Source organism: Paroedura picta, chromosome 3 (genome assembly GCF_049243985.1).
Source record: "Paroedura picta isolate Pp20150507F chromosome 3, Ppicta_v3.0, whole genome shotgun sequence".
NCBI lineage: Eukaryota > Metazoa > Chordata > Lepidosauria > Squamata > Gekkonidae > Paroedura > Paroedura picta.
The window spans coordinates 162,129,918-162,145,392 of NC_135371.1; the positions used below are offsets into that span (position 1 = coordinate 162,129,918).

General features: G+C 51.6%; 1 protein-coding gene across 2 annotated transcripts in view; it reads right to left on the reverse strand.

Moving 5' to 3' along the window:
- RARG (retinoic acid receptor gamma) overlaps positions 1 to 15,475 on the reverse strand; it is a 161,981-nt gene that overhangs the window by 48,530 nt on the left and 97,976 nt on the right. Inside the window, exon 1 of one of the 2 annotated variants that reach the window (XM_077329117.1) lies at positions 6,629 to 7,134. The exons of the other annotated variant lie outside the window; for it this stretch is intronic. Coding sequence (XP_077185232.1) covers positions 6,629 to 6,779 — 151 coding nt within the window. The 5' untranslated portion in view covers positions 6,780 to 7,134. Of the gene's footprint in view, positions 1 to 6,628; positions 7,135 to 15,475 lie in introns of those variants that run through there. 2 annotated transcript variants of the gene reach the window in all.

A 15,475-nucleotide genomic window follows, 5' to 3' on the forward strand; every position in this document is an offset into this window, starting at 1 on the left:
TCCGCATTGCCCTATGCGTATTCGTCTGCCCACCCTCTCCCTGCTAGCAGATGCTAAGCACCGTTTACAGAACATAGAATCACAGAATCATAGAGTTGGAAGGGGCCATACAGGCCATCTAGTCCAACCCCCTGCTCAACGCAGGATCAGCCCTAAGCATCCTAAAGCATCCTAAACAAAGAGGCAAACATACATTAAGTGACCCTAGTTTAATCAACCTGTGGTCCTCCAGATGTCCATGGACTACAGTTCCCATGAGCCCCTGCCAGCAAACGCTTGAGCCCCTGCCAGTAAACGCTGGACATCTGGAGGACCACAGGTTGACTGCCCTAGTGTACACGGGCTGTTCTTTCACACGTTGCACTGATGTCACACTGGGTGTACAACACCCTTGTGTCTGGGTCCTGCTTTATTTAGAACACTCACGTGTGCGGTGCATTCAGAGCAGGACGCAGTCTACCACGCAATTCAGTGGGCCCACTGGAGCTTGAATGTAAACTAAAGACACCCAAAACAATCTTCACGACTAGACACCTGTTTCGGGTGTGGGTGTCTTAATGACAGCCAAGAGCCACAGGATGCCCTGTTCGGCACCAAGTAGTAACTTTCTGAGTGGGTGCAGTGGAAATGTATAACCGTGGAACTGACAGACAGACAGATAAACCTCACACTATATGAATCCTCACTTATGCTTTCTTAGCAACGGCTACTGTCACAGATGTACGCTGCTAGAAGAGGAGCTGGTTTTTTGCACTCCGCTTTTCACTATTTGAGTCTCAAAGCGGCTCACAATCGCCTGCTTTTCCTCTCCCCACAACAGATAGGTGAGGCAGAGAGAGCCGTGAAAGAACTGCAACCGGCCCAAGGTCCCCCCAGCTGGCTGCATATGGAAGAGTGGGGAATCAAACTTATGTTGTATCTGTGATTTGGTTCTCATGTTCCCTGTGAACCACCCTGAGTTGCAAGGGCAGCATATAATAAACAAGCACATACAAACCTGGTTCTCCAAATTAGAGACCACCACTCTTAACCGCTACACCAAAGCTGGCTTTCAATCATTGGTTAAAAATTCAACAGAAAGAAGGCCCGATTTATTTTCTTATCTGCACAATGTCAGATTGGTTACGTCGGGGGAACCTGTATTGCCTTCCCATGGAATGCGACTGCTATTAGCTAAGTTTGGATGCTCCAAGGTCAAAATTCAACGGCAAAGTTCATTGAGAGGCCTGAGGTCCGATGCTCGCCTGCCCCCAGCATAACTCATCTCTCCAGAGAAAGTCTGAGTCCAAGGGCAATGTTAAAACCAAGAATGTTTAATTTGGGGTAGAAGCGTTCGTGGGCATGCCCACTTCTTCAGATATGCTGAAATAGACTTCACCAACCATTATAACTGGGCTGTCTCAACCAGGGTTTCGTAAAACTCTGGGGTTTCTTGATGGCCCTGGAAGGGTTTCCTGAATTGGGTGGGAGTTAATTAATTTTTGCTCAACTGAATCTATCATCACACGGGATTATTCATCCACTCAAGACACTTATTTTGTCTGTCTGTCTGTCTGTCTGTCTGTCTGTCTGTCTGTCTGTCTGTTTGCCTGCCTGCCTGCCTGCCTGCCTGCCTGCCTGCCTGCCTGCCTGCCTGCCTGCCTGCCTGCCTGCCTATCTATCTATCTATCTATCTATCTATCTATCTATCTATCTATCTATCTATCTATCTATCTATCTATCTATCTATCTATCTATCTATCTATCTATCTATCTATCTATCTATCTATCTATCTATCACTGCTCTTCCAGTGATTTCATGGCGGTTTCATTGTGGTTTACAACAATAAAATACTAAAACACAATAAAACCCATAAAATCACCCCTTACAATGATATACAATAAGAAGAATAGGCGGGGGGCCCTCATATGTTAAAGGTAAAGGTCTCCCCTGTGCAAGCCCCGGGTCATGTCTGACCCTTGGGGTGATGCCCTCCAGCGTTTTCATGGCAGACTCAATACGGGGTGGTTTGCCAGTGCCTTCCCCAGTCATTACCCTTTACCCCCCAGCAAGCTGGGTACTCATTTTACCGATCTCGGAAGGATGGAAGGCTGAGTCAACCTTGAGCCGGCTGCTGGGATTGAACTCCCAGCCTCATGGGCAGAGCTTCAGACTGCATGTCGCTGCCTTACCACTCTGTGCCACAAGAGGCTCGCCTCATATGTTACGCAACTCTAATTACCCGATCCCCACTTATAACCATTCAAATGTTCACATAAAAACATAGCGGCAATCAAAACCTGTGGCATTAGTAAAACCTCTGTCTAGGGATCAAGAGAGCCAGTGCGGGGGTCGCGATTGAAGTGTAAGGTCAGGGTCTGGGAGACCGAGGTTCAGATCTCCACACTGCCACAGCAGCCTATATGGATGGCCTTGGGCCAAGCATCAGCTCTCAGCCTACCCTACCTCACAAGGCTGTTGTGAGGACTGCAATGGAGAACAGAACTATGAGACCCACTATGCCACTCCACAGGAGAGAGCAGCAGGGCATAGGCAAAACGTATAATTAACAAATGAATGAGAACAGAGCAGGGCAGAACGACAGAGCATCATCCGAGAAGCATTGACAGAGCATCATCCCAGAAACATCCGAAAGCAACAAGGCAGCCAGGAAATTAAAAAAGGGTAGAGGCAGCAGATGAATCTCCACGGGACTGAAAATCTAGCTGAGGAGTCCAAACAAAAAGTGTCTTTCTCAGGTGGCCCATCTACCTGGAAAAAGGGCAGAGTCTCCAAAGCGGGTCGAAACGGCAGTCCTTTCAATGCCCTGCTCCCTGACCACTAGAGTTCACAGATAATAGCCAGTGCTTTGAATTCTGCTTGGGAGTGAACTTGTTTCCAAACGGGCAAGAATCAATACCGATGACTCACTCTAGCGAGCAGCCTGGCCATCACAGGTCTCCCAAAGCATAACTGCCGTGATGTAACATGGATGCGATCAGCAGATGGCTATACCTGCGGCCCAATCACGCCTGGGTTGCAGTTGCTACGGGTACCGTAAAAATATCACAGAAACGTTGCATAACTGCTGCTCCGGTCACCTTCCGGCCATCTCAGAGCAGGGGTGGCATCCACTGCTGCAGTGGCCTGATGTGGCCAGGGCCCCGGACCCACTGGATTGCTAGCAATCCGCACCTACCCACTCCCGAGAGCCAGTTTGGTGTAGTGATTAGGAGTGCGGACCTAATCTGGCATGCCGGGTTCAATTCTGCGCTCCCCCACATGCAGCCAGCTGGGTGACCTTGGGCTCGCCACGGCACTGATAAAACTGTTCTGACCGAGCAGTGATATCAGGGCTCTCTCAGCCTCACAGGGTGTCTGTTGTGGGGAGAGGAATGGGAAGGCGACTGTAAGCCGCTTTGAGCCTCCTTCGGGTAGGGAAAAGCGGCATATAAGAACCAACTCTTCTTCTTCTTCCCGTACTCCTGGCTGTTCCTACTGCCTGGTGCCACTGCGGGCAGCCATGAGCACAGGCAGTGAGAGTGTTTCTGAGCAGATTAGAGACAGACACCCAAACAGGCAAGACAGCCAGCCTACCTCACAATGGTTAAAGTCTCAGACTAGGAACTGTGAAGCCTAGGTTCGAACCCCCACTGTTGCCATGGAAGGCCAGGCTTATTTATTTATTATATTTATATGCTGCCCTCCCAAAAGGTTCAGCATAGCCTACCTGACATAGCTGTGGCGAGGATAAAATGGAAGAGAGGAGACCTAAGTAAGCTTCTCTGTCCCCTTGAGGGGGGTGAGAGGGCAGGATATAAATGAAATAAAATAAGGAGCCTGGCAGATGGGTAAGAGGGAAGGAGGGCATCAGTGTGGGGTGGGGATGCTGGTGGTCAGCGGAAGAAAGGAGTGGAGCCATGAAAATGCTCTTCCCAGGCATCCTGAAAACCTGGGACCATCCCTCTTTCCAGGGCCTCTATCCCTAGGGACCAGCTAAATTGTATTATCTGATGTCAACAGCAGGTTTTTTTTAAAAAAAAAATCTTGTCCCAATTGCACATGGAAGTCTACTGGATAAGATTGGCTGGCTGTCACATAAAGCCCTTGAACTGCTTGGTGTGGGCCAGATGCACACTCAATGGGTGAGAGAGAAACTTTGATGCTGCCCCTTTCAGAAGAGTCCAGCAACTCAAGTTTCCTTTTCCAAGTGACTGTCGTGCACCAGGACCAAAAGCATCCTTGCAGATCAGTCTGGAAAAGTTACCAGGATGGTGTAACTTTTTTGGGGGGGGGGGGGATTAAATCTCCTGCCCATGCTTGCCTGGGTAGTTTATTCTGCCACATCATCAGCCTAAAAGGAAACCAAGAGTCTGGCCTCTTCCACAACAGCTCTCTGCTTGAGCTTTTTCCCCCCACTTCAGCAGTGGACACTACCGCCAGGGAAGCAGACAGGACATAAGCCGGAGATGTGCTTGAGCAATGGGAGAAGGGTTTAAAAACCCAGGAAAATGGGAGAACCTTGCAGCTCTCTCTTTCTTCCTTAGGATTTCTGCAAACAGGTCCAGGTGTCTGGCAACAGGACATCAGCAACACCCCCCCCAATCTCCAGATTGCCATTGTGCCAAACAAACAGTTAAAGAAATCGCACAGCAATGCCCTTCCCTTGCCCGCCCACAATAACTTGTAATTTTTCCAAGAACATTTTTGAGTCTCCGAACATCTCTCTCGCACACCATGGACCCAAGGCGACTGGAGCAAGCCACAGGCAAATAAGATAAAGGAAGCTAAATATCTCACAACCCAATTTGCAAAAGAAGCGGCACCAGGGTTTAATCCTGCCTAAGGGGACCAGATTTTAACATTGGTAAAGCGGGACACCATTGACCGGGGGGGGGGGGGGGTCTTGATTACAAATTTGGTCTATACGGAGCAACAAAAAGTTTCATAGAACACAAAAATAGCATTGTAATATATATATTTTAATTTCAACATAAGTACAATTTGCCAGGTACCCCCTCCAAAAGTGGGACAATCTGGTCCCCTTAATCCTGCCTGAAAGCTGTAATTTCAAAACCAGAATCCTAATTCTAGATATAAAGAAGCCACATCTGGGCACGGAGCGCTCCACGGTGACGGAAAGGCACTCTGTTCACACACAGAGGCACACTTTATCACTCAATGAGAGCTCAGACCAGCAGGGAAAATGGGAATCCAAGGGATTCTCCCTCCAGAATCCCCCTGAAAAGTCTTATTTGGAGCGATTATTTCTTTAAGAATGTGCGTGTGGGTTTTACCGCCCCCCACCTACCGCTCTCTCCGCCACTGTAACTAATGCAAACACTTGGGGGGGTGGAGGGGGGGGCTCGTCCCAAGATTCAATTACAGATCGCGACAGGAAGTGTTTTGATTTGCAGGCGCCGGCGAAAGAGTTAAAGTGCCACATTTCTAGCGAGCGCCGGGCTTTGGCAGCCGGGCTGGGGTGGGGCCGCTCCAAACGCCACGGCTTGAAAGGGAGCGAGCCGAGAGAGAGAGAGAGAGAGAGAGAGAGGCGAGCTCCCATCGGATGGGGGGGCGGGGGACATAAAACTCCCCCCGCGTCCCCAGGTGCTCCCCAAGGTGCTGGCCGGACGCCTCCACGGGGCCCGGGCTTTGTGCGCGCGCGTGTGCATCAAAAGGCCGATTCTTCTGCGAAGTTGTAAACAGTCGTGGCGGCGGCCAGAAAGCGGGGAAGCGATTTGGCAGCGGCTCAGAGAGAAGCGGGAGCGCCGCAGCCGCTGAGAGACGCCCTTGGGTGTTTGACGGGTCTCCGCGGCCAGCTTTCCCCCAGCGGGAGCGACAACACGCGCAAGAGGCTCTAATCTACCCGCCTCGCTCGGGTTCCCAACGCGATCGCGGTACATGTTGCGCCGCAGCCGATGGGAGCGGCTTCTTTTCGAGCCCGGGGAAGTGCGGAAAAAAGTTTAAGTCCCCGGTTCGGTTGCAGACAATCCCGCCCCCGCATCGGCCAGCCCGATTCCCCTCCCAAACGGAGGCCCTCCGCGCTTGCCAGTTGCGGGCTCCAGCCCTCCCCACCCACCCACCCACCCACCCTTCATCTGGGGCCCATGATGCGCTCCCGCAGCAAGACAAAGAGACAAGCGCGGGGCTCTTGCGGTGGACAGGGGGGACCCCACATCCACTCGCGCCCAAACCCACTTGGCAGGGGAGGGAGAAGAAAGGGGGCGCCCCAGTGAGCAGTCAGGCAAGTCTTCCCCCGACCCGCATCTCTGGCGTCCCCTCCCCCGGCAAAAGAGACTTTTGCAACCCCCCGAGTTCCAAAGTAGGGGAAAGTTTGGAGGGGGGGTGGAATTGGAACTCCGGTCCGCCAATGAGCTTCGCCCCAAACAACCCACTCGCAACACGCACAGTCACAATCACACACCCGCACACCCAAAGAGCGCCCTCTAGGAGGATGCCCACGACGGTCCACTCGTGCCCACCGCCCACGCCAGGCTGCAACTGGGGGGGGGGGAGAGAGACACATCGCCAACCCCGCCCCCGCGGGCACCCGGTGCCAAACTATCCGGCGCTGCAGCCCTCCCCGCTCCCGCCCCAAAGAGAGCGAGCGAGGCGAGGCCAAGCTTGGGCCGGCGCGGCGGGGCTTACATTGCAAGCTGGCCGGCTGGGGCCAGCCGAAGGGATCCAAGCCCACGAAGCACGGGCTGAGGCTCGACTTCCGCAGCATGCAGGCGCTCCGGTTGGTGACATCGTAGAGTTGCCGCGGCGCGACGGCGAACGCCTCCATGCAGTCGTACATCTCCGCCGAGGAGCCGTTTCGCGAGCGAGAGGAATGGTGGAGGCGGCCGTGCTAATAATTAGGAGTCATTATTCGGGCCGGGGGGTTTAGGGTCTGGGGAGGACCGTCCAGGAAGAGACGGGGGGGACGGGGACGGTCGCCCCTTCTCCCAGTGCAAAAGCGTGGGGGTGTTGTAGGTGGGGGGGGGGGGAGAAGAGGCAGGCTGCTTTTCGGCTTGCGCTCAATCGCCGCGGGATCGCCCCCCCCCTCGCCGCGCGCGCGTGTAAAGGTGCGCCGCCACCTCCGCGCGTGGAAGTTGGAGTCCCAGCCAGGCTGCTCGGCGGCTGTTACCTTTGGGGCGAAAGCGGCTCGGGAGACTTGCCGAGCGGGTGGGTGTGGCCTGGAGGGGAAAGGGGGCGGGGCCGAGGGAGGGGCGGGGCGCGGCCGAATCGGACTGAACGCCGCAGCCGCGCGCCCGAGCCCGAGCGCGCGCGCACGGGCGCCAGGGACGCGACGCTTCCCCGGAGGGCCCGGGAGTCGCGCGGCGGTTCTGATTCCGCGAGCTTGCAACGAGGAAATAGCCGAGCCGGAGGCGCGCGCACGTCGGCAGCGCGCGCGCGGGGTGTGTGTGTGTGTGGGGGGGGATTTTGGGCTTCCCCGCCTCCTTCTCGCTCCAGCCCCACCCGCGCCGCCTTTCAAAACAAGAACAGCCCCGGAGATTACAGCGGGCTCTGCGGGTTTAGGGCTGGCCCGGGGAACAAAGCGGGACAATAGGGCCGCGCTTCTCGAAAGGGCGCGCCGGAACGGGGGCGACTCGGGAGCGGTCCCGGACTCATCTCGTTCTGCATATGGAGGATCACGCGCGTCCAGTGTCATTTTGCAGCTCGATTTTCCTGTCCAGAGGAGGAAAATCTACTTCTAAAGTGCAAGGAGGAAAATCTACTTCTAAAGTGCACTGGGCGCTTGGAAGCAGGGGTGGAAATCAGCCCTTTTTCTCTCTCGAATCCTTGGGCCCATTCTGCACACCTTGGATTATGCACTTTCCGTGTACTTTACAAGTGGATTGGCCTGTTTTGCACTGGAAAATCTAGCCGCATTATCCAGCGTGTGCGGAATGGGCCTCGCAGGAAAGCTGGGTCCTCAAACAGCTTCAGGAGTTAACTGCATAGGAAAACTTATGCCTTGAATAAAACTGGTGGTCTTCAAGGTGTTACTGGACTCTGTCTGCGCTCTGCTCCTTCAGGCCAACCCCTTTGAATCTAATCCCCAAGAGACTGAGACTAGGGAGGGCAGCTGGGAAAGAGCTAGAAAAGATATTTGAGTGTAAGGAAGTGTTGCTGGCTACTTGGATCGTTCACTCAGGCCATGGGATTCAGGCTACGTCTCCCCCCTACACACACACACACACACCCATTCTGTGTATGTATGGGTGGAGTGGGAATTTTCCTTTTCACAAGCAGCATATTTATTTAATGCATCTTTATCCTCCCAAGAGGCTGGAAGTGCAAAACCAACAAATCAACAAAACCAAAGGATGTGATTTAAGGAATTCGCTCTAGCGGGCCTTTACTGCCTCTGTGTGCATGGTCAGGATTCCATATCAACTCCACAGCAGTTCATGCAGCAATAAACCTGTTAGGCCTGATTTTAATGTGATGCTGGCGAGGCAAAGAACTTCCCCTGTGCAACTTTTGCCTGGACTTGAGGTCTTCATTTCAAGCATGCTGCAAGGAACTATGCATGACCAGAGAGCAGTCAGTACAAATATCTGAAAGGATCCCAGGTGTGGAACTCGGGTGTACAAATTAAGCACTGTTTAAATTAGACTGAGACTGCAAATTTGAACAGAGCAGTTCTTTGCTTTACAGGTATTACATTTAAATCAGGAGTCAGGTGGGTCACTGTGTTGATCTAAAGCAATCAAACACAGTCAGAGACCAGTGGCAAATTTAAGACCAAGAATGTTCCTGAAGGTTCACTGGACTCACGATTTAAATCAGAGTGCAGAGTGGTAAAGCAGCAGACATGCAGTCTGAAGCTCTGCCCATGCGGCTGGAAGTTCAATCCCAGCAGACGGCTCAAGGTTGACTCAGCCTTCCCTCCTTCCGAGGTCGGTAAAATGAGTACCCAGCTTGCTGGGGGGTAAACAGTAATGACTGGGGAAGGAACTGGCAAACCACCCCGTATTGAGTCTGCCATGAGAACGCTGGAGGGCGTCACCCCAAGGGTCAGACATGACTCGGTGCTTGCACAGGGGATACCTTTACCTTTAGGGCGCTTTCACACACACGCACAATCTACTTTGCAACTGGAATTTGCTATCAGAATTGGCAAAATCCACATTCAAACAGTCGCTGAAGCATACTGAAACTGCATTATTTAGCATGTGTGAAAGCGCCTTTGGTGCTATGGGGTTGGTGGGGTTGCAATCAGGATTATTCCATTTATGTAACTCGTAAAAATGGTAAAAGGATTATGTCAGCCTTTAAAAGTACATTTATTAGCTGTGATTCTATACTGTGATAGTCAATACAAACTCAAATCATGGTTTTCTGAATAGGCAGGGCCGGGGTCAGCAGATTCTCCAATGGGGCAGCTGCCGAGGCCCACGACTTCTGGCCCGTTCAGTTGAGACTGCTCCTGCCCTACCTGCATACATTGACCATCAGAGAAGGCTGTTAACATAGGAAGTGGGAGGACTTGTAAGCAAAAGCAGGGGAAGGAGGCCCTGGCAGGTAGCAAGACACCTGCTTGAATGGGTGGGAATGGGATTCTCTGCTTAGTTTTGTGAGAAGAAAGCCAGAAGATAAGATATACACATGACTGCCACTCAAAATGGCAGCAGTATGGGAGCCAGCTTGGTGTGGTGTGAGATTTCTAATCTGCCGAGCCGGGTTTGATTCGCCGCTCCCCCACATGCAGCCAGCTGGGTGACCTTGGGCTCGCCACGTCACTGATGAAACTAATCGGACCGGGCAGTGATATCAGGGCTCTCTCAGCCTCACCCACATCACAGGGTGTCTGTTGTGGGGAGAGGAAAGGGGAGGTGAATGTAAGCCACTTTGAGCCTCCTTCAGGTAGAGAAAAGCAGCATATAAGAACCAACTCTTCTTCAGTAATCTCAGGGCTCTCTCAGCCCCACCACCCTCACAGGGTGTCTGTTGTGGGGAGAAGAAGGGAAGGCAAATGAAAGCTGCTTTGAGACTCCTTCAGGTACAGGAAAGCGGCATATAAGAACCAACTCTTCTTCAGTAATGTCCGGGCTCTCTCAGCCTCCCCTCCCTCACAGGGTGACCGTTGTGGGGAGACGAAGGGAAAGCCACTTTGAGGCTCCTGGTAGCGAAAAGTGGCATGTACGAACCAACTTGTCTTCATATTAACCACATAGATAAGCCCCTTACTCGGTGGTACAACATGCAGTTGGTATGCATAAGGGCCCTACTTCAGGTCCTAGCAGCTGTGCACGATCTCACCCTCAGATCGTAGAAAGCCACTGTCCGTCACAGAACTGGGCTGGATGGACTAATGGCCTCACTTAATAGAAGACAGCTTCTTATATTCATAAATTGCAATACAATTAATCACAATGTCATGTCCCCCACCCTCATTCCACATCACTGGCTGTGAATGAGGAGGTGCGGAAATGCACAGTGTTGTGATTTCAGGAAACGGGGAGAGGAAAACTTGACTGGAGTTTTGTTTGGCTTTTTTTTTTTTTTTTTGCCATTTTCAGTAGCAAGTAATATCTCATTTCTGGCTCTTTGCTAATGTGAGAGCTGGAGTTCAGACAAGGGTGATGCAGAGTTTTAATTAAAAATCTAGATCTACATGACTAATTAACTCAACATTTTGGAAGTTATTCGAAAACATTGATTCAAGAGAGGAAAGTTATATGAAAAAGGAAACCCCTGGGGATTTAATCTAACAGCTTTAGTTTAGATTTTAAATCTGCAATCAGTGAATTAATCTCTTGAGTAAACAAATGAATCTTTTCGGCCCTGCAAGTTCTTCCTTATGAGATAATAGTCCATGGGACATTGCACAGGGTATTCTGAAACCAGAGAGAAATAGATCCATGTTGTAACCTGTGAAGGATTTAGTCTGGCCCGTGTGATGTATAATAGTCACAGAAAAGATTTCTTTCACAAAGGGGAATTGGTGTTCCTCCCACCAATTCCAAATCCAACTCCCAAGTCAATCTCAGACTCTTCATACATGGTCACGTTCATTTACACTTGCCATTTTCACAATGAGTCAAAGTCTCTCTTTCTACCGAAGGTCTTGAACAGCATGCATACACGCACAGGCCCCGTCTCCCTCAAATGGGCTTCGCAAATAAACTCGCCCAGTTATTAGGCCACAAAAATGTTTATTAGCCAACCTGCCCACATGTGCGTATGCATGTGAGTCACGGGTGGCACATCAGTGACTTGGAAAGGGAAGAAAAAAGGAGGAACAACTTTCTTTCAATTTACTAAGGTCTTGCCAAATAATTGGGGGTGGGTGGGGGAGATCGCTCTGGTGCCTTCGGTATCAGTTGGATCTACAGAAATCAGCATGTGAAACTTTCTATAACATGGAGAATATATATTATTGACTTTAGTATCAAAGCCTCGCAAAGCGGGCTAAAAGGAATGGAACCCCCCCCCCCCCGCCAGCTGCAGGGCTTTGCAGCCACAGGGAGACTCCAAACTCATACCACAAAGCCCTGTGGCTGCCTCTCTCCTTGTGGGCGACAATGGAGGCCGCAGCCACAAGGCTTCTAGCAGGCAAGGAGGGAGGGTGGGAGCTGGAGGGGGAGGGCCAATCAGGGTGGACCTGGACGGACAGGGCCCCGGACAGTCTCCTCCCAGGAGGCTGTTTCCCAAATATATAAGGGAGTGAAATAGTGTTAAGGATTCCTGTAGGTCAAATCGTTGTTAAATGTACAACTATAGGGGACCACTCAGCGGTTGGCGATCCTCCTGTGAATCCGGAGCTGACTGTTGGCTGGTTTGCACTGTCTCCTGCACACATGCACACAAGTATGTGATGTTGCCGGTGGTGGAGAGAACTGTCAAGTCACAGCCTGACATGTTTTTTTTTTGAGGTGTTCAGAGGTGGTTTGCCATTGCCTGTCTCCACGTCACAACCCTGGTTTTCCTTGGAGGCCTCCCATCCAATTGTTCACCAGGGCCAACTCTGCTTAGCTTCTGAGGCCTGACGAGATCAGGTTAGTCTGGGCTATTGAGGTCAGGACACAAAATGTTATTGGGCCAAATGTGATAAGGCGTAGAATCCAAATCAAATCAAAAACCTTTATTAGGCATTTGTTACAAATTGCAAAGGCAGATCACCCGACATCCAGAGAACAAATGGATAATCCTAAAGTTTAAAGGAGGAAGAAGGGGAATGATTTAAAGCAGGGGTAGTCAAACTGCAGCCCTCCAGATGTCCATGGACTACAATTCCCAGGAGCCCCTGCCAGCATTCGTTGGCAGGGGCTCCTGGGAATTGTAGTCCATGGACATCTGGAGGGCCGCAGTTTGACTACCCCTGATTTAAAGATATTATTGACCAGTTCTCAGGCAAGGTGTAGAAGTTCCTGCACAATAAGCTTTGCGTTGTGCTCCAGAAGAGGAAAATCTACAGAAATACTTTGCATTAGTCCAGGGGTAGTCAAACTGGGGCCTTCCAGATGTCCATGGACTACAATCCTCACGATCCAGCTGGCAGGGGCTCATGGGAATTGTAGTCCACGGACATCCGGAGGGCCGCAGTTTGACTACCCCTGCATTAGTCCAACCTTTTGAAAATAAGGCAGACCAGAAGAGCATCAGCATAGTCTGACAATGCAAGCGTCTACGTAGGAGGAGAAATTCAATTTTGTATATGCACACAGTACTATCCTAATTAGAACTGCACCATTCCAAACCCACAGAAGGTCATTAGAGTTAATAGAAAGGCATGAAAATTAATACTTCCAAACCCACAGAAGGTCATTCACTCTGTTTAGGATTGCACTAGAACAACGTTGGAGTCCCAACGGCACCCCAAAGAGCAACAGCATTTAATTCTGGGTATAAGCTTGTGTGTGCATTGGGCAACAACTTCATTTTATCGCTTCAGGCCAACACAGCTACCCAGCAGAATCTATTAGGATTGCACTGTTAGTCTCGTAATCTTGATGTTACACTTGCACACGTTCTCCTGAAAAGAGGCCACTTCCTTTCTCTCCCCCTTTGGGACTCGCTGGGCGTACCAGGGAGGCGTGGCCAGCTGACATCACTTCCAGCCCGGTTCAGGGACTCCTTGAAGCCTGAAAAATATTTCAGGGACTCCTCCATAGTAAAAAGGTTGAAAAAGGCTGGACTGAGGTCAGACCTGCCTGCTCTGACAGGCTGCAGCTCCATAAGGGTGCCATATGGAGGAGGGAGCAGAATTGTTCTCTCTTGCCCCAGAGGGACAGACCAGAACCAAGGGGATGAAATTAATTCAACAGAAATTCCATCTAAACATCCGGAAGAAGTTCCTGACAGTTCGAGCGGTTTCTCAGTGGAACAGGCTTCCTCGGGAGGTGGTGGGTTTTCCATCTTTGGAAATTTTTAAACAGAGGCTAGATAGCCATCTGACGGAGAGGCTGATTCTGTGAAGGCAAAAGGGTGGCAGGTTACAGTGGATGAGTGATAGGGGTGTGAGTGTTCTGCATAGTGCAGGGGGTTGGACTAGATGACCCATGAGGTCCCTTCTATGATTCTATGATTCCAGGGCCTCCATCTACCCCATTGCCCACTTATTGACCCTCGTAACTGGAGATTCTGCATGCAAAGAAAATGCTCTACCACCGAGCCACGACCTGCGGCTCTCTTCTTCAGCAAAGCAGTTCACTTCCCAGGAAAGACATTCCAGATGCTATGTATTTTCTCCCTCATTGCCGCAAAACGAGCCAACGAACGGAACACAACATCCAGTTAATCATCAGTACAGACACGGCAGTCAGTCCACAGTTCCTGGTCCCTGGACTGAAAAAGCAGCTCTTTTCCCGGAGCCGTCTGGCCCCTACGTGATCCAATACAGAACAGGTCCACCTTTCGACCACATCAAACTAGCGTGGTCGTCCGGCCACAGGAGTTAACTAGGCCTTATCTAACGGCTGAGCTGGCCCATTCCGGGTGGAGCCAGGCTGTTCCCCGCCATCTGGGGGGCAAGCTCTCTCTCAAGCACGCTGGCCGACAGATCTTTTAAGCACCTCTCCCCCCCCCCCCGTCCGTTTCCACAAACTGGGCCAACACATACATGCTAGCTAAGTTGGACCAGGCCTCTGTTTGCCCCTCCCTCCGTCCTGGCAGAACTAGGCCTTCCTTCTCCCTCTCCATTTGTGCCAAACCTCATTCCTCCACCCCTCACTAACGAGGGACTCGCGTACGTTCGCCTTTTCCCACTGGCTAAACTGGGCTTCCCCCTCCCTGGCTAGGCCCAAATCCCTCTTCCCTGGTCGGCTAGGCTCCCTGCCAGGAGCTGGCCAAGCTGTTTCGCCCTCCCTCGTCTCCATCCCCCCCCCAGCCTCTCCCTTTCCTTCCAGCACGAAGGCCGGAGCGAACGTCAAGCCAGCCAACTGCATGAACTCTGCGAGAACCCCCTTTGGGTGCAGTAACCTCCATCTGACCCAGCTCCATGGCAGCCCTTCCCTTCCCTCCGCTGCCTGCAGCACAGGCAGCCGAACAGGGCCTTTCGCTTCCCTCCCCTTCCTTCGGCTCAGTTTTTCCACCGCCTCCTCGTGTCCCACGGCTTTCTTTCGGGGGGGGGGAACGGGGCTCGCACAGCCGGCCCCCCACAACCGGCATACCCCCGCTCCCCCTTCGGCTCCCGATCAGTCTGTTTTAAAGCATTTTGGGAAGCCAGGGATCTGTTTTTCTCAGCGATTCCCTGCTTCGTCGAGGAAATCTGGCCTGATCAATGAAAACAGCTTCTGATTTCCAGGCATTTAAATGCATTAACATAAACAGATGAGCTGTAGTGGCGGAGAGGAGGGGGGCGGGGACCTGTCTCAGAGACGCGGTCCCTTTGGTTACTATTCATATATCCCTGCCCTCAGCGAATTCTTCCACAAGCCTATACTCTCTGCCAGGGTTTTTTTTTGGGGGGGGGGGCATAGTTTTCCAGAGTTTGAGGGATTAGGGGAGGAGAGCATGTTTTATATGGATTTTAGCACCTAACCTCCTCTCTTTTGCCCCACCTCCCACCCCCCCACAAAAAGAACAAAAAGGCAAATTTAACATGCTACCCACATGGTGCCAGGGCCAGAGACAAATCTAATCCGTTTCTACATTTGCTAAAAGACACATCAACTCCCCCCACCGTGTCCCCCACCGGCCAATTTGCTATCCCCCTACCCATCCTAAACCAGGTTGATAGGCCTTAGGGGTGACTGGCTTGTTTGGGTGTGTTTCCCCCAACCCTCAAGAGAATCCTGGAATCGTGGAGAACTGTCCAAGTAAACAAAATCTCTAAAACAAATAAATAAACAAACAAACAAACAAAATCTCCACCCCCTTTCAAGGATGGTCAGCTCCCGCCATCTTTCCCCCCACACAGACACACCCACAACAGCAGGGCCCCTGCATCATGCCGGCGTTTCGGAGAACTTGCTTTTCATTCCCGACTTAACGCTCTTGAGTTCTCCCGACCTCATCACTGCAAGACCTAAAAAAAAAACCTGTAGAACCCCCTCCCTCGAA